The sequence below is a fragment of the Microchirus variegatus genome, assembly GCF_963457635.1.
Source record: "Microchirus variegatus genome assembly, chromosome: 11".
NCBI lineage: Eukaryota > Metazoa > Chordata > Actinopteri > Pleuronectiformes > Soleidae > Microchirus > Microchirus variegatus.
This window is the reverse complement of record NC_139812.1, coordinates 24,147,438-24,172,151: the sequence shown is the minus strand read 5'-3', so window position 1 is coordinate 24,172,151 and position 24,714 is coordinate 24,147,438. Positions and strand designations below refer to the sequence as shown.

Below are 24,714 nucleotides of genomic sequence, written 5' to 3'. Positions count from 1 at the left end.
AATACTGTAGGGTCATAAAAGTACATTTTAAAGTACATAAAATAAAATAATAACAAATGCAAATAATTTTCCCTTTGCTTTTTTCTTGGTGCGTACCTTAAAGAGTTAAAAAAGGATATAAAACACTCTATAGTGCACTAATAGCCTCTGTATATACTGTATATGTTTAAACATAGTAATGGAAGTAAAAATGCAGTTTAAATGCTCTGTGTTCTCAGGGTTAAGAAGTAAACCTTTGAATTTGGCACATTACATACTGCACGTATACGCCCCCTTCTGTTTACCTCCCACTATTACAGATATCACAAGCTACATCAGCAACACTTTGGACAAAATAAAACATGATATATTTCTTTCGCTGCTCTGTGAGTTGACGGCACAAACCTCACGTTCCTCATACTTTACAAAGTCAGTGCAAATAAAGACTAACAAGCACGTATAGAGGGTTACAGCTCGTCCGTACTGGACACTCTGACGTGTATAAAGTCATCGTTTTATCTCTATTTCTGTCCTTGATTTTCTGCTTATTGGCAGCTGGGGAGTCAGTCCGTCAGCCCCAGGTCGGGTATCCACTCCACTGGGATGTGAAACATGAAGGGCGTCGAAGAAAAAAGGCACAGGAGGCTGAACAACGAGCACGACTGAAATCAGCTGTGTGTGTGTGTGTGTGTGTGTGTGTGTGTGTGTGTGTGTGTGTGTGTGTGTGTGTGTGTGTGTGTCTCTCATTTCTCATCACTTAAGGTAAAGCAGGGGCTCTCGTTGTTAATGAAGTGGCAAAATAAGAGATGACAAAAATAAATCAAACTGATAAAAGGAAAGCGTAATGCGATGCAGACAGTGAGACGTGGTTAATGTTTTCTCTTCAGTTAGACGTGGGTGTTCTGTCTTCTGCCGTCAGCGTCATTATTTCACTTACATCACGATAATCGCACAAAGGACGCACTGTTTTCCTAACAGAGTGTTTTTCCTCCTCAGGGCTGATGTTTCGAACGATGAGAGTGAAGTTTACCCACAGAGCAAATCAGCATAATGTGCATAATTAGCGTTCAGATATCGGATATGACTTTAATTAAGGAGTGAGAACAATTGTGTGAATCATATCAGCGTTGCATTTTTAAACTGAATCCCCTTTGGGTGGATTTCTGATGAGGAGGGTCGTGCACTTCATCAGCCGGACTCTAGAGGGAGCTACAACTGTCTTTGAACGACAACAATATTGTTTATCAGCTCAATACAATGTTAATTAAACTCAATAGGTGTATATGTATATACACACATATATATATGCATATATGTGTGTGTGTGTGTATATATATATGCATATATACATATATATGCATATACATATATATATATACTGTATATATACACACACATATATATATATATATACATATTTATGCATATATGTGTGTGTATATATATAGCTATATGCATATAGCTATATATATATGCATATATGTGTGTGTGTATATATAGATATACATATATCTATATATACTGTATACATACACACACAAAAAAACATATTTATGCATGTGTGTATATATATAGATATATGCATATATATGTATATATATACGCACACATATATATACATATATATGCACATATATATATATATACACACATACATACATATATTGAGATATTTTTTTGTCATTCAAACACAGTTGTAGCTCCCTCTAGAGTCCGACTGAGGAAGTGCATGTACATATATATATATGTATATATATACGCACACATATATATACATATATATGCACATATATATATATACACACACATACATATATTGAGAGATTTTTTTGTCGTTCAAACACAGTTGTAGCTCCCTCTAGAGTCCGACTGAGGAAGTGCATGACCCTCTGTATATAAGCATATGTTTATACACATATATTTATACGTATATATATATATATATATAATATGTGTGTATAATATATACACACATATATATATATATACATATAACATATATATAGATAGATATATTGAGAGTAATTAACACTGTAAATGTCCCTTCATGCAAACATACTCATGTGATTAAGTGTGCAGAAACAGACGTACTCTGCCTTTAAGGAGACTAGCACAGGTCTAACCAGGCCTGGGTTTGCTTGTCTTACCCAATGAGCTGAGACCACAGAGAACAGAACAGTGTCTGGCTGCAGCGTCAACAGAATCACAACTTTTACACGCTTTGTCGGGATTAAGACGGAGGTTTTAGGGTTTTATGTTAAACTAAGGTTAAGGTTTGTGCGTTTAGTTGCGGTGGCTAAAGTAAGGGTAAGTGTCTATGTGTCTTCTTTTGAACAACTTGTGTTGGATGTGTGTGTGTGTGACCTACAGCTGTGATGTGGATCACTAGCATCCACTCTTGTAAATGAGAGGGATAAATAATCCAAGGTGCTCTTGTGTCCCGTTTGATACCGAAGCCAAAAAAACGCATGTGAACGGAGCACCGGACCACGGCAGACCCAATTTGCAGGGGGCATTGAGAGCAGCTTGACCCCGAACCGCCCGACATGAATGCGCTCATTCAGCGAGAAGACGGGAGAACACTGGGTCTCCCTCAGATCCTCGGAGCGACGCTTTCCCATGCAACGGGAGATAGAAGCGGTGACAGTGACACCCCCGCTCGGAAAACAATCGAGCATTGACGTCCAGTCCAATCGAGGGCGAGACCCGCCGACTCGGCTCGGCGTGACTCGTGGAAACGAGACGTGAAGGAATGAGAGAAAAGGTGAATGGAAAAAAATTGGAACCGAAAACAAGAAGAAAAAAAAAAAAAAAGATTATTTTGGTTTGGAGAGCAGCTGGAAAGTGAAATCGATTCCCTCACAGACATTGTGAATGTTGGCTTGGACGTGTGTCTGCAGTCTATGTGTGGGTTCTGTTGCGCTGCGTGTTGATTCTGTTACATATCCAGTGTGTTTGTGTAAGCCAGCTCCTGTTTTCCAGGTAGACTGCTGCAGGGAGAGTGTGTGAATGCTGTCCGTCACCTTCTTACATTTGTTTGTTTAGAATCTTGTGCTCTCGTGTTTCAGCATGCGGATGTTGGTGAGTGTCCCGCTGCCCCTGTGGTGGTACCCGTACGCCTGGTGCTGGCCCTCCAGTCATCGGGCACTGCTGCCTGCCGATGACGACGCGCTGCTGCTGCTGCTGGGACTGGAGCTGCCCGAGCCCCGGTCTTCAAAAACGCTGATCTCCAGCTGTGAATCGAGGTTAAGGGTCGTTGCGTAGAGTCTGATTAAGTTCTTCCACAGTCCCAAACAAGAGCCATGGATCCTGTCACATCCATTCACGACTCAAAAAGTGTAAAGTTGGAAGCAAAAACTGAAAAGTCTGAATGTTTGCATGCTAATGAGCTGTTGCACAACCTACCTGCTGCTAAAAAACTGCAATATTCAAGCAAAAGCTTTTGGCTTTAACATCAAACCAGTTGGAAATTTAAGATTGCAGAGCACAAATAGAAGCCATAAATTAAATATAATAGCATCTCGTCACCTAACGTCTAACAAATTGGAAAAGCTAAGGGGAATTGGTTCTGCAGAACGCAGTGGGAGATTCTCTGGGTGACAAAAAGCACGTTCATCTCTGCTGGTTTTAGTTGAGGACATGGCACCTAGCTAAACCTAGCTAAAGTGCTTGCTTGTCGTTAGCCTGCCGTTTGTGGCTAGCTATAGCCGTGTGGCTAATCAGTCAAATAAGGTATTTATTTAAAAGCGGAAGAATGTACCGTTTTTTAACTAATAGAACATGATAACTGCTACATCAGCAACCAACGCTAGCACTGCTAGCATTTCCGTGTCTTTTTGTTGCCCTACGTTGTCGCGGAGAGAGCCGTGACATGTCGCGTTCTAGAACAGGGCCTCTCACTCGCGACTCATCAAAAAGTGTTTGCTTGTCGTTAGCCTGCCATCTGTGGCTAGCATTAGCCGTGTGGCTAATAATATAAGGGAACGTATGTTCCCCACTTTGTATGTGACCGGGGAACATAGGACCCTTTCTCTAACCCTAACCCTAACCCTAACCCTACCCTTTTTTTAAAAAAAGGGTCCCATGTTCCCCTGTCACATACAAAGTGGGGAACATAGGACCTTTTTTGGGAAAAACGGGGAACATAGGACCCGGGGAACATAGGTACGACCCCTAATATAATAAGGTACCCTTTGGTATCAGTATCGTATCGTTTTAATTATGAACGGTAGCTAAACCTACTCGGCACACACACTCAAAGAAGTGTGTGTACATTCTTCTACACTTAGCTACAGCTACACACAGAGACGAGTCCCAAGTCGCTACTGATAACAACCAAATGACTGACGCCTATGACCTGATGGACAGTAAAGACAGCTTTACAGTAAAGCGTCGCCTGACTGTCACGCAGCTTGATTGTTAGCCTTTATTTATGGTTTATGGCTAACGACAAAAAGTTATCTTTACATCCCAGGAGGGAAGCACATGCACAGATACACACAAGTCGCACAGTTTATGAGTTATTATCACCAGCGCTAACGAGTATAGTCCCCATTAACGACAATCAGTTTGTTATTTATCAGCTCTTGTTGAACTGTAACCGCTGATAACACTTTATTTACAGTATTTTACAGCTAGCTTCAAATAATGCATTGATTTACTCAAATTTGTCAGAATATTATGGAATATCAGACTAAAAGATCATGCAAACGACACCAAACATACTCTGTGATGAAGACTGTGTTGTATAGGATTGTATTAATCAATAATAAAAACTGGTATTAGCTTGGCCCAATGTGACGCTCCATTAGCCACATTCTCTCTTTCTGAGCAACTGTATTAGTTTTCAGTCTAATTGACAAACAGAATTTTCCTCCTTTGGTAATAATAATAATAACTCACCACAGACTCCTGCTCTACACTCTCTTATCAGGACATTTGATGAAGCATAGCTGGAGTTAAAGTGTCTTCATTCCTTTGACTGATTCAGATGTTTCGTGCTATTTCGGTCCTAACTGTTTACTTCCACTCACTGAGTCCGAAGTTACCAGCGTCTAAACTACTGCCACCATGCATTAAGTCTTATTTATGTTTGATTCTGGGGCGTTCGTTGCTGCCAGGGCAGCAGCAGTTGTTGAGTAAAGGATACAACCCTCATTCCTCTCTCTACGGGGTCTGTGAGCAGCAGACCTCGAGGAGCGTAGATCTTCTCGTTCTGCTCTTGGACGTAGCCCGATATCTTCTTCAGCACCTGGAATAAAAGAGGAGAGTGGAGGAGGAGGAGGAGGAGGAGGAGTTACAAAAATCCAGGCTGACGCAAGACTAAAAAACACCAGCAGAAGAGTAGAAAATAATCTGAACAGACATTCCAACGGGTAATCCATCACCTACAGAAATATTAGTTTAAGTGTCCACTGTGGTAGCTAAAGGGAGGTGAACCTGGACAGGGCTGCAGCGATGCTAACCTCCCCCTATGTGCATTTTTCTTGGGTGGAAAAAATGAAAAAAATGGAAGAAATTAGCTTTGCGGAAGCATCTGCACACAGTTAGCACGCGGCAAATGATACCAAGTCTCTCGACACGTCACTGCACGTCTTTATTTTTCTTCAACGCATTCATAATCCAAACTCGGAGTAATTCCCTTACGCTCCGGAGTGCGGCAGTTATTTTTTGACACACACTTCCAAGCCACTCATGTCAGGCTAAGGCTGCATGAATCGAATTAGCTTGAAGATTTTCATTAGGAAGCCTTAGGTCCTAATTAAAAAGCCGTCTCTCTCTGGTGTAATGTCATGACTTGGTTAACTGTTGTGGAAAACCCGAACCGGCACAGGAACCACTATTCAGTTTTGAAAGCGAGTGCTGCATCAACTTTGCAGTGAAGCTGGGCACTAAATTCAGATGGACCATGACTCGGCACGAGGGTTGGCTACCAAAAGCCGGTAGTTTCTGTACTTGGTACCCATTTGCGTCGGTACTACCGAGTATTGGTTCACATTCAATGAATCGGTGCCAAATTTTGGATACATGAAATGTCTGGGAGAGCGCGCGAGAATATGACGGCTACGGGCAAGACTACGAGAGCACGCTAGCAATAATGGCGAGCCTAATGCGGTCGAAAGTTAGACGCAGAAAGTGCTCAATGTAATGTACCGTTTTTGACTCATGGAGCTTGACGACTGCTGAATCAGTTACCAACGCTAGCTACTACTAGCACTGCTAGCATATGCATGTCTTTTCTTGTTGGCCTGCGTAGTCGCAGAGAGAGCTGTGACATGTCGTGTTCTCGTCAAACGGGGACTCTGACTCCTCAAAAAGTGCTTGCTTGTCATTAGCCTGTCGTCTGTGGCTAGCGTTAGACGTGTAGCTAATGTGTAAAACATGGGATGTATTTTAAAGCTGAAGAATGTACAATTTTTGACTCATGGAGATTGATGACTGCTGAATCAGCTACCAACGATAGCTACTACTAGCATTGCTAGCATTAAGCATGTCTTTTTTTGTTGCCCCACGAAGTCGCGGAGACAGCCGTGACATGTCCTGTTCTAGTCAAACGTGGACTCGCAACTGCTCAAAAAGTGTTTGCTTGTTGTTAGCCTGCCATCTGTGGCTAGCGTAAGGTGTGTGGCTAATATGTCAAACATGTGATTTATTTTAAAGTTTAAGAATGTACCGTTTTTGACTCATGGAGAGTGATGACTGCTGAATCAGCTAACAACGCTAGCTACTACTAGCACTGCTAGCACTTGCGCGTCTTTTTTTGTTGCCCCGCGTAGTTGCGGAGACAGCCGTGACATGTCTCAAAAAGCGTTTGTCTGCCGTCTGTGGCTAGCACATTAGCCATGTGGCTAATAATAGGGTACCGAACTCCAGATACCGATACCGTATCGGTTCATTTATGAACGGTAGCCAACCCTACTCGGCACACAAACTCAAAGGAGTGTGTGTGTACATTTTTCTACGCTTAGCTAAAGCTACACACAGGGACGAGCGTTTGAAGACGAGCCGAGCTCAGCGAGTCCCAAGTCGCTACTGATAACAACCAAATGACTGCCGACGGATGGCCAGTCATGCTAAATGGACAGCTATTAGCAGACGCGGCATCATTAGAGCAGCTTACTCTGCCTCAGCTACGCCTCTGTGGACGCTAACAATGCTGATGAGCCTTCATGCTTCTCCCACACACACACACACACACACACACACACACACTGCTTAACCACGTTAATCAGCTAAACCGAGCTCCACCGGGCTCATGTGTCACCACTCACGACGACAACATTAATCACACCACAAAACTTCCAGCACAATCGTTTGACGCCAGTCATAAAAATTCCCCTCGGCGACAGAGGAAAGAGCAGATGTTTGAAAACACACGCATGAAAACGGTCGACGTCGAATTACACGTTATAATTTATTGTCATTTCAGACGATAATAATAATAGTCATGGAAATACAGTAAGACACGTAGATAATGTTTTACCTGACAGCTGTCAACAGATCTTTATGGTGAACACAGTTACACAGTTAATGTGTGGGAGCTGAGCACCGAGTAATCCTGTAATTCACTGTCAGCGATAACAAGTTAATCTCCTCATGTCCACATAACGCGCTACGTAAATACAGGCCGTTTATAATACGCGTCGACAGAATCCCAGAGTTGAGGTCTGACTCTTTCTCTTGAACAACTGGACACAGAAAACAGAGGTATTATTATAATAATAATAATAATAATATGATAATTAACCCTTTAACAGCCTCAAAATAACATAATTCTGCTTATTTTAACCAGAAAAGAGCCAGAAAATGTCCTGTAACCAAGTGCTTTTGCACATTTTTCCCAGAATAGCTTTCAATATATTGCAGTTGTTTACACTTTACTGCATGTTAAAATAGTGAATTAACAATTAAAAATGAAGAAGAAATGAAAAAACATTGTAGTTGTACATGACCAGATTGTTTGTGTTAAAGGTGCATTATGTAATAAATCTAAAGCAACTGGTCATAAAATCCTCCTAATATGTCACAGAGACTCAGGAATAATGTTCATATAACAAACTGAACTCACCAACAACAACAGTACAGACAAAATATTTGCATTAAAAAAATATTTTGCAGACTGCAAATCATGTTTATGTTTTGAAATCATGTTTTTAGCATGTGGCGCCACCTACTGCCGTCTACCAATCATTGCAGTCAGTAGACTCTCAGCTGCCGAGCAACCACGGGTTGCCAGTTAGGTCAGAAAACGAAACCTAAAAGACCTCGGTATTTTGAATTTGAATGTAGTAACCGTTTTTGGCCACATTCTTACATATGGCACCTTTAAATTTGAAATTTGAACAGTATAAACACAAACAACATTTGTTTGAGTTTTTGTCTCAATGTCCAAAAACAGGCCAAAAAGAGATTATTGGCCAAACTTATTAGCCAAAAAAAGCAAAAGAAAATTGGCATCAGCCGTAGAAAAACCCACATCAGCACTTAAAATATCATAAAACCACTTGATTAAAACTATTGCGATGGTTCATAAAATATGTGTTTATGCCCTGGAACAAAGTAATTACAGACGGACAGACAAGCTGTCGACCAAGGTCAAACCAAGGAGTTTGATTACGATCGATTATGATTTTCACAAACGTTGCCTTGTAATCGATACACTCGATCGAGTCAATGCAAATGTTAAAACAACAGATTCAAACCGCGGTGACAAACCACATCGGCTCGCTGTAAAGTGATTTATTGAACGTGACAGATTCCCGTCCTGGTCCGCGAGCGGAGCAAAGGTCACGGCAGCGCTAGCGGCCTTCAGAGAGTAAAACAAATGGAGTCTGGAAAGCAACGCACACCGTGTTGTTCTCCTGCGAGACGTCAACGGCCTGAAACAGCTGCAGGCACAGCTGCAAATATATACAAGTGACCTCGATAACGGAGAGAGATTCAAGCGCACGGGAGAGGGAATAAAGTTGTGGTTACGAGCTACAGTGTACGAGAAAACAAGACGTGAAATACGGCCAGGCCAGAGAGGAAAACATCAAACTGCACAGTTTGTTTTTGCTTCATTTGGCTGCTGCTTTCATTTGGGTCTGATCTACAGCTCTGTCGGGATGTTTGCCTTCACATCCATCTGCGCTGATAATTGGTGGACAGCTCTGAGGACAGATGTGGACAAATTGAGGACACACATGATATCCAGTGACTCAGGCCACATTTAGATTTGGGCATTGCTGCAGTTTTTTTTTTGTTTTTATCCCTTTGGCAGCGAGAATACAAATGCTAATGATGAAACGCTAAGTCAGCGGAATTTTTTTCTGGTTCGCTACAGATTCATAATGAGCTCAAAACGTTGGAATTTGTAAATTTTTTGGTGCACGCACCAATTAATGACAGTAAATTTAACGCGTTTAACGGTGTCAACGTTAACGCACGACGACTGACCGGAAAAAGACGCGTGTGACGTCATGTTTACGTGACTCTGGATTGTTAAAATGAGTCTCTAAAGTAACGCTAAACTTTAAAAACAGAGGCACACATACGCAGTACGCAGGTACGCTGGTTATTTGTTAGCGCTGCTCTTTGCGTTTAATAAAACAGACCGCTCCAGTTAGACTGTAGGCGCAGCTAACGGCGCTAAAAGGAGCTAATGCAGCTAACGGATTGTTAAAATGAGTCTCTAAAGTTACGCTAACCTTTAAAAACAGAGGCACACGTACATACGCAGTACACAGGTACGCTGGTTATTTGTTAGCGCTGCTCTTTTCGTTTAATAAACAGACCGCTCCAGTTCCACTGTAGGTGCCGCTAACGGCGCTAAAAGGAGCTAATGCAGCTAAAGGAGCTAACTGGTAAACAGTGCCTGGACTCCGTTGTCGCGGCACGTAAACATGACGTCATGCGCGTCTTTTTTCCGGTCAGTCGTCATGGAAACGTGTCATGCGTTAACGCGTGTTAACCTATTGCACAGCACTACTCAACAATGGGGATTGGGTGCCTTTGCTCAAGGGCACCCCCTCAATCAAACTCCCTGGTCACACGCCCAAATGTGCTGCACAACTGAGAAAACTCTTCCCAAGAAGACCCAGAGTTCACGACCCGGTTAGAACAAGTGCCTTTCTGCAAGGAGATTTGCATGTTCTCCCTGTGTGTGCGTGGGTTTTCTCCGGGTTCTCCGGTTTCCTCCCACACTACAAAAACATGCAATATGGGGATTAGGTAAATTGACCGTAGGTGTGAGAATGAATGGTTGTATGTCTTCCCCCACGAGCGACCCTGATGTGGAAGATAAAGAGGTAGAGGATGCATGGAATTCGTTTTTTTTTCATTGCTGTGTTATTTCACTTCCACACACACAAACAACCTGACAGCGACAGACGTGTGTGTCAAAGTCAAAGTGTTTGAAAACAACCAATGCAAAGACAAACGATGCACATGTTTTCTTATGTACGGAGCAGGCAGATGTAGAGGTGTGAATATACCCACGCACTCACTCAAGATGCTTGTTTACGCCAGACATGATGTCGAGTGCACTTATGCGGAGAGCTGTTAATATTTGATTTGGAACGGCGACAACATACACTACACTAACATACACCGTTTGTTGTGTTTTCCATTAAGGCTACGTTTACACCAGCTGTATAAAGTATTTTTAAAAACAGATATTTTCTTCCCTCCGTTTTCCAAAATAACTTTCATCATTGTTTTCAAAAAGTTTCCATTTTTATTAACCCGCATAAATCTCTGGTCCTCTGCGTGATATAGGAGCTGTATTTGCAAATGCAAACGTAAAAATGATCATAACCAAATGTAAAAAGGTCGCATTTTTGGGGCGTTTTCCAAAATCTCCACATTTGCCGGAGTTTTTAGAAAGAATCGTTTTAAAGCTCACCTAGAGTGGTCCTGTTGCACATTTATGTGAGTTATGGAGGTCTACTTACATACATTAACTATATTTCAGACTCAACTCTCACCCCAGCTTCCCAACTCTCTTTTGATTGGCCAATACCCGGAAGTGACATAATTGGCACACCAGCTCTCAGAAGCGCAGCTCCCCCCTCTGGAACGGTGGATGCACTGCTACTCATTATCAAAACATTGTTTTAACAATGTTTAAAAATAGTTTCTTCACGACTCCCCGCCACAGTCCCTTTTATGACCCAGAGTCAGAAGACACTGTCGCTAGTGAAACACCTCTACAACGGACGTTATTCTTCTTCTGCCCGGACCAGTGCAGATCGTCCTGCTCTGGAGAACCGGTGTTTACGTAACCAGACTGTGTTTTTTCAGAGATCTCGCTGAGCCCGAGATTACAATAAAACACAGCGTTCTCAGCAGTGGCTGAACTGTTTGTTTTGAACCTTCAGGGCTTCGTAAACAAGGTAATGACGCAGATACACACTAAAAAACAGCGTTAATTTGAACTTCCGGTATAGGTCCGCTTTAAGTGACCCCAAACTTCTGAACGGTAGTGTGTGCACACAAACTTTCATACAATATATAAACTGTCTCTTTTGTTAATATCCCCATATAAAGAAAGGAGAATCTAATGTCACAGAGATGCACAAAGCAGAGCTCTCTGACTAATAGGTTTATATTGTAGAGCAGGGCGGAAAAGCCAATCTTTTCACGGAGAGCGAGCTCTCGAGGCAGCAGCTCGATCCTCCTCAGCGAAACAACATCCCGGGTAAAACCTCAGTGAGAGCACGTATCGCCTCGAAGCAAAGGCGTCACAGTGTGTTCTCATGTTGATGTCACCAAGTGCAACGCGAAAGAGTCCGTGTCGCCACATTCTTGTGAATAATGGAAAAAGGTAAAATAGTAGAGAGAGCAAAATGGCAGAAAGTGCGAGTGACGGAAGCGTTTGCGAATGCGTGTGCTCCCGTGACTCTGTCCTGACACGCTGCTGCAGAGCAATCAGTGTCCTTTTATAAGGTGAGAGATGTGGATCCACTGGTGCGTGGACCTCCTTATCAGCACAACCTGGGTGGGTGCGTTTGATCATCGTGAGTCACAACGCCGCTCAGCCGGGATTATCATGAGTAAATAAACAACGCTCCCGTACGGATGATAGCATTTTAGCAAAGTCAATGGGGCGACGAGCAGCTGACGGGGGGAGATGAAAGCCTCCTCGGACCAGGTCACGTCTGGCATGGCTTCAACACTTCATGGTCAGAGAGCCTTTGTGCCGTTTTGATAAAGCAATGTTTACAAAATGCAACATGTGACAAAGGTAGAGAGAGAGAGGCATGCTGGGACATCACTCCAGTGTGCCAGTGTCGGCGATTCTCCATCTCCAGCGCGAGTTTAATCAACTGCCCTTTCCTTTCCCTCAAAGATGAACATCTTGACGGTGAATGTCATGTCACAGCTGGCTTGCCATGCCTTGCCCACAGGCACACAGGTGTGGGATTCGGTGTCTGTTTCAGAACGCAGTGGACGGCGTGGGGGGGGGGGGGTTTGGCAGCTGAAAGGAACATTGTGCAACAGGGAGTCAGATCATATCTCTGCTGCCCCGCACGAGTGGGTGCAAATAACACGCTCTAACCTCGAAGACCCAGAGTGCATTAGAACAGTTAAAAATGCACCAATATGCCTTAAATAAGTCTAAGTGAGTGGGAGGTGGAGTTTTATAATAACCAGCTGCTAATGAATAATGTCTGAGGGGAAAATAAAATATGCTTCAGCTAAGTTTTAGTACACAAAGAGAGTGAAGCCTGCAGGCGCCTCCCTGTGAAGACGGTGGTGTATGTTCTCCTCGGCTGCAGGTGTGCGATTCTTCTTCAGAGTTCTCCGGTTTCCTCCCACAGACTCCAGACATTATTAATATTAGAGGCTTTGATAGAGAAGGTGCTGGTGAATTAACCGTGGGCTGTAAACAACAGATTCATGACCTGTGTCCATTCTCCTGCCTCCTGCTCAGGCTATGCTAGCTTCAGATTAGCATTTTTAGCTCAGTTTCAGAAGTAATCTGCGTCCGTACTCATCTGCATAAAAACTGAGTACGTCTTGTTCAAAGCTGGTCATTTAGTCATGGTTGATGAGGAAATTTTTTTTACTAATTAACTAGATGTTAACTAGCTAGCTTGATAGATAGCTTAGACAGACAGAGAGGTGTTAGCTACCTAGCTTATATAACTAGCTGATAGATAGATAGATAGATAGATAGATAGATAGATAGATAGATAGATAGATAGATAGATAGATAGATAGATAGATAGATAGATAGATAGATAGATGGATAGATAGATAGATAGATAGATAGATAGATAGATAGATGTTAACTAGCTAGCTAGCTTGATAGATAGCTTAGAAAAAAACAGACAGAGAGGTGTTAGCTACCTAGCTTACATAACTAGCTAGCAGCTAGATCCAAAGATAGATAGATAGATAGATAGATAGATAGATAGATAGATAGATAGATAGATAGATAGATAGATAGATAGATAGATAGATAGATAGATAGATAGATAGATAGATGCTAACTAGCTAGCTTGATAGATAGCTTAGACAGATAGGTGTTAGCTACCTAGCTTATATAACTAGTTAGCAGACAGACAGACAGATGGGTGTTAGCTACCTAACTTATATAACTAGTTAGCAGACAGACAGATGTTTCAAATGAAACCAGAACCAGCCATGTTTTTAGAGCCTGAAGGTAGCTATTCTTTTTCACAGCACAACAGATAGAAGATAATTTATTTATATACTCTATTAGTATATCTATTCTATAGGATTCTTACCTTCTCATAGCGCGTCTCCATGCAGAGGAAGACGATGTAAGCCGTCGCACAGGCCAGACATCCTTCCAGGTACGACTGGCCTCCGATTTTCTCGGCCTCTGCGTAACAAGAGTTCAGCGTCTTCACCGTCTCCTCGAGCAACGTTCGCTCAATCTACTTACAGACAAACAGACGACAAACGGACTGTGACCATGAAACTTTGTTCATCTCACAAACAAACAAAGCAGATGAATTCTACTCCAAACTTTTGTCCCTTTGCTTAAAATAGTGAGAGCTACACATTCACAGATGCTAACACAGCAAAGTAAGGCGAGTAAATCTAGAATAAAGAACTTATCTCTCTTTAGTTCTTCAGGGCACAACAAAGTTAGAACACAGCTGCACTACTACTATTCTATATTTAGAATGTTATCACCACACCAGTGCTGTAAAAAGCCTGTATCCATCTGTGAGAAGGATGTAAAGAGATTTCAGATTAAAACCCTGCAGAAGAAGATGCTATAGTATCAATACTATAATAGTGTTTGAGAAGGAATACAGACTAGAGCAGTAAATCTTAAAGAGATTTGTACTCGTGTCAGTTTAAATAGGACGTTCAAATTGGAATGAAACAGGATATTTTAGCAGGTATCAAATCAGTGTCATGACTTTTGAATTATGACAATCTCCGTGTTTTTTTTAATTTAAGGCACATGATGGGGGGTGGGCAACTGTAGCTCAGTGGTAGAGTGAGTCATCTTTCAACTATCAAAGGTGTGGGTTTGATTCCTGGCTCCGTTTGGCCAACATGCCGATGTGTCCTTGGGCAAGACACCATTCACACACAGAGTGTGAAAATGGGTATGAAAGCAAACATGAGCCAAACTGTACACTTTTAGAAATAAAAGTGCTACGTAGAACCATATAAGGTTCTTCAGCTTGTCCTCATAGGAGAACCCTTTTTGGCTCCAGGTGGAACCTTCCACCAAGATTCCCTTTTAAAAAACCTTTATTCAGGAAATAAAGGGTTCCCTTGATCAAAATGGTTCTTATTGGAACCATTAGTGGTAAATGGTTTTTCAGAAGCAAATGGTTCCAGGGCGAACCTCAGCCCTTGTAGAAGAACCCTTTTGGAACCCTTATTTCTAAGAGTGTAGTGTAGAACAGATTAGAAAGACTATAAAGGTGCTATATACTGTAAATACAGACCATTTTACCATCAAGCGTTCCGTCGTGTGTTCATGTGTGTGTGTGCTCACCCTGTTGTCGAGCTCCGACGGGAACTTGGTCTGGAAGCGGCAGACGTTTCCTTCGCAGTAATCTCTCTGAATAAACACCTTTGTCACCAGCGTTGCACTCTGCCTCAGCTCCTGGAGGTTATGGAACTGAAGAAAGAAGAAACAAAGACACCAAATTAAATCTCTGCTCCAAAATACATTCGTCCAAACTTTTTAAAACAGCATCTATGATCTCACATCTCTATTCTGCACAGGTTAGGAACATTGGAACATTTCTGGCTACAGGTGCGTCAGCGAGAGACTCTTAACATCAGTGTTTTCAGTTACAGTAAATGGGAGTTTTTCAGTGTTATTAATGCACGATGGTCGCCGAGTTTCCTCTAAAAAAAATGGAGTTGTTGGGCCCGATGTTAGTGATCTAAATCACTCCCCTCAAGAGGATGGTAATTAAGATAAAGTAGGAGCACAGAGGGAGGAGGAGGAGGAGGGAGAGAGGGGGATGAAGAAAAAGAAAAGAGCTGAAAAAGTGCAAAGGAATGAGGTTGCACTGATTTCTAAAATAACTGCACACAAACCATCCATCTCTCACACCGAACAGTTTTGCACGTGCAGCATTTTGTGGGCATCGCGGCCACCGTTTGGTGAGTTGTTATCATCATTATTATTATTAGTATTGTTATTCAGAGCGTGCAGTGTCTCTGAGCCCAGGAGAGTTGAACCCACACAAGCAAACGCAGCAGCACAGTGCCAGTCCTTCACGTCTATGTAGGGTGTGTGTGTGTATATCGCTTACAGCACCAGAATAGCATCCGAGCTGCTATTTTCATCCGCTTCGCAGCCAAAAACGGAATCACAGCCACGCGATCTTTCTGCCTGCCAGAGCTTTTAATATCCTCCAATACTTTCTCTGTCGTTCTCTGTCACCTCCTCCTCTCTCCTCTCTCCTCTCTCCTCCTCTCTCCTCTCTGTCTCCAGGCCATAACAACAAAACAAGGCACTCCATTAAAAGAGGCAATTATCAGCACACAAGGCTGAGCATCATTTATTCACGTTAGAATCAAACCCCCGGGGGACGAGAGCATCGGCTTCATTAAGATTACAAAGGTGTTTGTGACTGAGCATCTGTGTGTGTGTGTGTGTGTTTGCGTGAGCGGACTTAAGTTGATTCACTTCACGACTTCAGATCGCAGCAGTAAAAACTTCTCAGGAGAGAATTCAGCTTCGCTGCCAAGTGAGAAAACAAGAGGCAGGACGGAGAGTGAAGGAGATTAGGAACAAGTCAACGAAAAGTGGAAAGAGGACAGTGAGACTTAGAGTGTGTGAAGATGAAAGGAAAGTACACGGAAAAATGTAAATAAATGACATGATGGAAAACAGGAAAGAAAGAAAGATGGAGGAGAGCAGTTCACAGTGGTTCTGGGAGGAGTTCTTAAATCATCGGAGTGAACTTTACGCAACAGCAAATACGTTTTGTAAACACAATCAGATTATTTGCTTCTCTAACAACAAAAATATGATCATAATTTACATCTTTAGCGAGTTACAGAAGCTTTTAAAACTGTTTCTGTTGACAAAAATGTGCCAGTGCGACTGTACGAGGACGTCCTTTAGAGGTTGATTCAGGACAGCGGGGGAAGATAGATAGATAGATAGATAGATAGATAGATAGATAGATAGATAGATAGATAGATAGATAGATAGATAGATAGATAGATAGATAGATAGATAGATAGATAGATAGATAGATAGATAGATAGATAGGTGTTAGCTAGCTAGCTTATATAACTAGCTGACAGACAGACAGACAGACAGACAGACAGACAGACAGATAGATAGATAGATAGATAGATAGATAGATAGATAGATAGATAGATAGATAGATAGACAGACAGACAGACAGACAGACAGACAGACAGACAGACAGACAGACAGACAGACGGGTGTCAGCTACCTAGCTTATATAACTAGCTAGCAGCAAGACAGACAGATAGTTAGATAGATAGATGTTAGCTAGCGAGCTTGATAGATAGATATAAGTTAGCTAGCTAGCTTGACAGATAGATAGATAGATAGATAGATAGATAGATAGATAGATAGATAGATAGATAGATAGATAGATAGATAGATAGATAGATAGATAGACAGACAGACAGACAGACAGACAGACAGACAGACAGACAGACAGACAGACAGACAGACAGACAGACAGACAGACAGACAGACAGACAGGTGTTATCTATCTAGCTTATATGACTATCTAGCAGCTAGATAGATAGATAGATAGATAGATAGATAGATAGATAGATAGATAGATAGATAGATAGATAGATAGATAGATAGATAGATAGATAGATAGATAGATAGATAGATAGATAGATAGATAGATAGATGCTATCTACCTAGCTTATATAAGCTTTAGCGAGTTACAGAAGCTTTTTAAACCGTTTCTGTTGACAGAAATATGCCAGTACGACTGTACACGGACGTCCTTTTGAGGTTAATTCAGGACAGCGGGGGTGTGTTGACCTGCTGTTGACCTCATCATCTCTGCAGCTGAGCGAAACAGGCGGGAGTCGTCAGTCACGTTCCCCCCCCCTTTGGGGTCGACCCATGAATCATTGAGTCCATTTGGTTGTAAATGAACTTGGAAACTAGTGTTCCAGACATTAAAAATCTGTTTGGTCTACTGAGAGCGTCACGGTCAGAGAAGGTCAACGCTCCAGCGTCCGACGTCCAGCGGTGACGTCGTGTAACGCTCCTATTGTTCCTGTTTCACAAAGAACTCCAAATGAGGAGGCCAAATGAGAACATGTGTGATTGTTTTGTTTGCGGCTGGACATCATCAGGCCTGTCACACGTCATGAATTAAACAGTTCTGAAAACTGTAAAGGTGAAAGACTCAATCTGTTTGTGGTTGTGTGTGCACGCATGTGGTTTCTGTTCCAAAAAGTTGCACAAAAATGGTAGAAAATCATGCTTTTTTAATATCAACGTTACTGCTCCAAATGTGTCACTGTGTGATGTAGGACCATTGTTCTGCACTGACGAGTACAGATTCGTAGATTTGAACGTTTACAAGTCACTTTAAAGAGTTCTGCTTTGACAGATGAAGGTTTCATAAAAGAGAGGTCCCATCTGTCCGTTTAAGACTCAAAGATGAATCTCTGCTGTTGAGTGCTGCTGTTTACTTTGCTGCGTGGGGAGATCAGGGTTCAAACTCTGTCTATTCCTGCGTCTAAATATAGTGCAGAAAGCAGACGGGCGATATTAAAGTGTCACACGCTGATAGCGCATTAGAACTCCATTAAGAAGCCTCTTCTGCGTTTGACTCCTCCGTCCACCCACGTGGTCACGTCCGTTATACACTAACGTTCAAAAGTTTGGGCTCACTTAGAAATGTCCTTATTTTGGAAGGAAAAGCAGTTGTTTTTTTTCAATAAATATAACATTAAATGAATCATAAATCACTCTATACATTGTTAATGTGGTAAAAGACTATTCTAGCTGCAAACGTCTGGTTTTTAATGGAATATGTACATAAGTGTATAGAGGCCCATTTCCAGTGTGTGTTTGCTAATGGCGTTAGAAGGCTATTGGATGATTAGAAAACCCTTGTTTTGATGATGTTAGCACAGCTGAAAACAGTTTTGCTGGTTCTTTGGTTCTTGATTTTTGAATGAAATTCATTATTTCTAATCATGTCAATGTCTTGACTGTATTTTCTATTCCTTCTGCAACTCTTTTGATGTATAAAAGTGTGACTTTTAATGGAAAACACAACAAAAATTGTATAGGTGACCCCAAACTTTTGAACTGTAGAGTACTTTTAGTTAAAGTTTGTGTGCACAGGACATTAAAAAATGGATAAGTCGTGTGACCACGTACAACCATGGAGATGCATGAACAAACTCAAGTAATTCCTATTCCGTGCGTCGACATCCAGTGTATTTGTGGATTCTACAAACGCAGCTAAAGTCACTGGAGCACAAAAAACATGTGCATTTCATATATAAATTGGAAGATAGCCACTAACATTCATCAATAATACCCATGTGATTCCTAAAATACACCGAAAATTCAAAGTTTCCTGTGATTCCTTGTGATTCTCATTGCCAGGACACGTTTTTTCCCTGCTTCCACTCGAGCATCAAACACGGAGAGTAAATGACGTTTAGCTCTCGTCTCACGTCCTCCGTCGTCCATTTTTCTTCAACCTGTCGAGCCCTCGTTTCGTCTTGTCAGAAGCGATCTGGTTTCCTGCCCAGCGGAGGGAGCAGAGTGTTCACATTAACTGCCAAAGACGATCTCAGCTGAGGTCTATAAATCATCCGAGTTTAGACAGCGTTGACAAAAAAAACGGTCGAGGGAGGAAGACGGGCAACTGGTGGAAGACGAGATCTCTTTCTTTTGGGGGGGGGGGGAGAAGGTGGACGCGTGCCCAGGTGAAGATCACTGTACGTGGACACATTATTCCCTATGACAGCGTAGGACACGAGCCAGGAGAGGAGGATCGGGAAGAAACGGAGCCAAACATTATCCATGCGGCACAGCTGCGCCGTGAGCCACTAAATTTGCTGACTTGGCAAACAATAAATGAATAAGTTCTGATATAAAATGAGTTGAAGGACGGACACACACACAGAGAGAGAGCGAGAGAGAGAGATATCCAGGCTGCAGTAGCCCTTTCACATTAAATATGCCATGGATAAATTATGATCCTTGGATATGCAATCTGTCCTCGCTCGTGCGCCCTGTGTATAGTATGTTTGTGTGTGTGTGTGAGTGGAACTAATAGGAGCTTGGACACAGAACCTGGCTGAGCACCAGAGGAAATCACGGCCGCTCTGCCAAGTATCTGCTGGCTCAGAATACGAAAAGGAAACCGCCGCCAAATCCTGCTCGGCAACATCCACCGCACCTTTATACCTGCGGCACATTCGCACCGCGTAGAACTGTGCACAAACCGCACAATCACACAGAAAATTGGACGCACAAGCAAAGTTGCACTATAAGCTAACAGCTGTCCCTCCCCGTCCGCTAACGTCGTTATTATGATTACAAGCACAGCAGCTACAGTCTGTGTCTTCAGCATCACCAAGGACACTGAGAAGGAGAGGGGGGAAGACGTTACTGAGGCTAAAAATACACCGGCAAACACTGTTGATGCTGTGGATGATATGAGAATTAGCCTCTTAAATGTAACTGTGCAGATATATATACAAATATACGTTATTAATCCACTATAGGGGTAATGCTTTCTCTGTATATAACCCATCCTCTGCTTAGGAACCTCCACTGAGCAGTGCCTGTGGTAGCAATGGGGGTTGGGTTCTTTTGGCTCAGCCCTTTGACCTGGTGGGGACTATTTAAAAAATATATATATATATATTACCAAAAAAGTGGTAAAGTTAAGATTTTTTTATTTAGTAATGCACTAGTTATTTAGTTATTATGTTCCCCTTTATTACGGTCCACAAACACCTTCTCACGTCCGCCTTTTCCATAATTTTTCCATATTCGATTATGCCAATGTTCACACATAACGTGTTCTTTTTAAGTTTTTTTTCTTAAACTTTTATTTTTCCATTTATAATTTTAATATTAAAATCAGAAACGCTGACTACTAATGGAAACCCAACTTAAAAAAAACGTCATTATTGGCAGAATAAGAAATATAGAAGTAAATGGTAAAAGACTGTGTCCCTGTCCATGGTGCTGACTGCTCCATCATCATCATCATCATCATCATCATTGCGTCCCTTCAGCTTTAAATCTGATTTTTGTTATGTCTTATTTGGCAACATATGAAGATAATTCTACTTTAAATATGGAGTTAAAAGCTAAAACTGCAGATGTGAGGATACTAATGATAATCTAATCTAATCTCATCAGTCAAAGTGAGTGAAACTGAGCATCACTCATGTAAAATAAATAAATAAATAAATATACATGTTGAACTATAGTGTCCGCTACGACTTTAGATTCCTCAGCTCCACGTTTGTGATTTGGCTGAAAATGAAACCACGACACGTCGTCGTCGTCGCGCGTGGGAAGCGCGACAAAAAACAAGACGTTCGTTCCGCAAAGACCGCATTAAAATGTCCCCTCAGCCCGCACTTCTTTATTTAAGAGAAAATAAATCAATAATAACTGAAGTCTTTCTTACCTCTGTCGCCATGTTGGCAAAATGAGACGCTGCTACAGGATTTCTGTCCCGGGCTGGAAAAAAAGAAACCCCCACACGACTGCAGCCGCTCTCTGCTCAACAACCTGACTGTGTGTGTGTGTGTGTGTGCGTGTGTGAGTGCGTGCGTGTGTGTGTGCGTATGTGTGTGTGTGTGTGCCAGCGAGAGAGTGGACACACGGGCGCACCGCGAGATAACAAGTGGGGGTTGGGTATGGGGTGGGGGGGGGGTTATGCTAATTATATGTATATATATATATATATTTATGCAAGAAGTGAGAATAATTTGATTTTTCAAGGTCACTTTTTTTTTTCAAAAACGCATTATTGGATCATTAAATCGGTAAATAAAAAATAGTATTGATTGAAAAAGAACATGTATATAGGGATTTGAATCTTTGGGTGGCTCACGATTCGATTCAAAATCGATTCTCGATTCAACCGATTCGATTCATATGATTCTCGATTCAAAAATGGATACAATGCATAGTGTGTTAAATTACGCAAATTATGGCATCAAAACAATATAGTTTGTATAAGACAATGTGATAATGTGATCACACAAAGGCAAACTTAAGACAAAAGTGAACATTTATTCATTCAAAACAAGTAAAAACTTACTGTACAAAAAAAAAAAATAATTGCAAAAATAAAAGCTTAGGCTAGCTGCATTTTTCTCCCAGAAGTTACAAAAATAAACTGTACACAAATAACACAAACTGGTGTTTTGTGTGGTTTTTTTTCAAAATAGAAACTTTAAAAAATATATATATTTTGCTATGTGAATCGATTTTTTTCCCAGGATACAAACATTTAACATAAAACAACTGCTGTGACCTCGTTTAGGCTCATGTACGAGCAGATCTCTGGTATATACGACTACATTCTCACTCTATACTATACTATGTATAGTGTGATTTGAAAAACAGAGCTGGCACAGACACAGATTTGTGTATTATATGGCACTGAAAAAGAAAAAAATCTCAAGATCTAAAGCACAAAAAACACATCACTTCAGCCTGTTTATGAACACAGTTTATAAAAGAATGAAAACTTCTGAGCCAAGAAAGTAAGAATATCATTACAGTACAACAACGACTCGTCCTGAAAGCAGAGTTTGGCACGTTCCAGATCAAGTTTGTCAAACTGGCAAATAAATCTCATCGCTGGATAAACATGGAGACAAACAACCGATTGTCCAATTTGCCAAATCCACAAATCCGCATGTTTTTGGACGATGGGAGACACTTGTTCAAAGACCACAACAACCCTGCAGTATTGGCCCTCAATTAGAAATATCAAATATGAATTCCAATTTAAAAAGAGCGATTTCCACTTTCAATCTCCTGAGTTTATTTTTGGCTCACTGCTACATTGGCTGCATCTTAAACATTTCATAGACGATCAATAATTCAAATAAAGTGAAGTCAGTTTCCATATGCATTTGCAGCCTCTCTACATAACAGTGAAACTCACTATTTCTTTCCGTCTATAAGGCAGGAGGTGATAATCACACTGATAATCAAATTTTCATATAAATGATCATTTCAGTGAAATCTCTAAAGTATTAAAATCCACTTTTATTGAGAGCTGAATAAACGCACATACACATCCATACAGACTGTGTTTATAAGCAGCACGGGTGAAAAGGTCACACTGCGTCGTACTGTAAGGCACTACTGCAAAGAGCTGATATTAAAAATGCATCAAATCCTACTATATTTCCTTTTCCCTTCCTTTCTCTCATGAACTACATTTTTTTTACGGCGGTTTTTAATCTTTTACAAGGTTGAAAAAAAAAAAGTGTGACGGTCGGATAAAAGCTCACATTTCTTTGTGCTCTGCACACTGAGCTCTCCAAGGCCAGGGAAAGGCTTTTCAGTGGATGAAAATGAGATATATCTATAAAAACAAAAACCTCTGACACTACTCAAAAAACACTTTTTTTTCCCCCCTTTCCTTTCCTTTTATATTCTAACATCATGACTCATGACGTGTGCTGGAATTAGTGTCGTTCTCTGTCACTGCAGCTCTGCTTAGATCACAGATTCTGGCAGATTCACTTTCAGGCATGGAAATAACACACAGATAAATAAAGATAGATATTATTCACAAAGACACAACAACATGCAGCAGCAGCAGCAGAAAAAGCTTCTCATGAATGGAAACGGAATCACACACACAAAAAATAAATACGCTGGAAAAGCTTGTAATAAAAGCAGAATGATGCAGAACTAATATAATTTGCCAGGATCCTGCTGTGGGCCCCAGATCGCTCAAAACACAGCAGATCTAATCAGACACTGGCAAAGATTTCTGTGGGTGTGAGCCACTGTATTCACACTCACGTGTTTTACACACATGATCTGAGTGTGTGTGTGTGTGTGTTCACTCACACACACATGTACAGTAAACCACATCATACAAAACCTGGTCCTCAGAGAAAATGACTGAAGCGACAGTCTTTACCTCCACAGTTAAAGCGTCAATTCCACGTGTGAAGAACTTAATACGTCGAGACTAAATTAAACGACGCTTCAAAACCACTCACCTGTCAAACTGTCTGTAATAGATATTGAGCTGTTTGCATGGCTACAAGGTTAGGCTAATCTATTTCATTAGGTTTTATCTTGAATATGTTTTGAATATCTATCTATCTATCTATCTATCTATCTATCTATCTATCTATCTATCTATCTATCTATCTATCTATCTATCTATCTATCTATCTATCTATCTATCTATCTATCTATCTATCTATCTATAAGATAGCAACATATCTATCTATCTATCTATCTATCTATCTATCTATCTATCTATCTATAAGATAGCAACATAGCTAGCTAGCTATCCTATCTATCTATCTATCTATCTATCTATCTATCTATCTATCTATCTATCTATCTATCTATCTATCTATCTATCTATCTATCTATCTATAATATAGCAACATAGCTATCTATCTATCTATCTATCTATCTATCTATCTATCTATCTATCTATCTATCTATCTATCTATCTATCTATCTATAATATAGCAACATAGCTATCTATCTATCTATCTATCTATCTATCTATCTATCTATCTATAATATAGCAACATAGCTATCTATCTATCTATCTATCTATCTATCTATCTATCTATCTATCTATCTATCTATCTATCTATCTATAATATAGCAACATAGCTATCTATCTATCTATCTATCTATCTATCTATCTATCTATCTATCTATCTATCTATCTATCTATCTATCTATAATATAGCAACATAGCTATCTATCTATCTATCTATCTATCTATCTATCTATCTATCTATCTATCTATCTATCTATAATATAGCAACATAGCTATCTATCTATCTATCTATCTATCTATCTATCTATCTATCTATCTATCTATCTATCTATCTATAATATAGCAACATAGCTATCTATCTATCTATCTATCTATCTATCTATCTATCTATCTATCTATCTATCTATCTATCTATCTATAATATAGCAACATAGCTATCTATCTATCTATCTATCTATCTATCTATCTATCTATCTATCTATCTATCTATCTATCTATCTATCTATCTATCTATCTATCT

At 40.8% G+C, this 24,714-nt stretch overlaps 1 protein-coding gene across 1 annotated transcript; it reads right to left on the bottom strand.

Annotated features, from left to right (window-relative positions):
• Positions 1-2,729: 2,729 nt before the first annotated feature.
• golga7bb (golgin A7 family, member Bb) lies at positions 2,730-21,217 on the bottom strand. The gene is made up of 5 exons (XM_083898138.1): positions 21,099-21,217; positions 14,954-15,079; positions 13,716-13,868; positions 5,129-5,230; positions 2,730-3,212 (listed from the first exon to the last, which is right to left on the bottom strand). The coding sequence occupies exons 1-5, from the start codon at positions 21,108-21,110 to the stop codon at positions 3,117-3,119; spliced, it is 489 nt and encodes a 162-aa protein (XP_083754264.1). The 5' UTR covers positions 21,111-21,217; the 3' UTR covers positions 2,730-3,116.
• Between the last annotated feature and the right edge of the window lie 3,497 nt (positions 21,218-24,714).

Bases quoted from the DNA above. Each gene is read 5' to 3' on its own strand.
- golga7bb (XM_083898138.1), bottom strand. The intron at 13,869-14,953 runs GTGAGCACACAC...GTCTGTAAGTAG, and splicing joins CGTCGGAGCTCGACAACAGG to ATTGAGCGAACGTTGCTCGA. The intron at 5,231-13,715 runs GTAAGAATCCTA...CTTTTATTCCAG, and splicing joins TGGAGACGCGCTATGAGAAG to GTGCTGAAGAAGATATCGGG.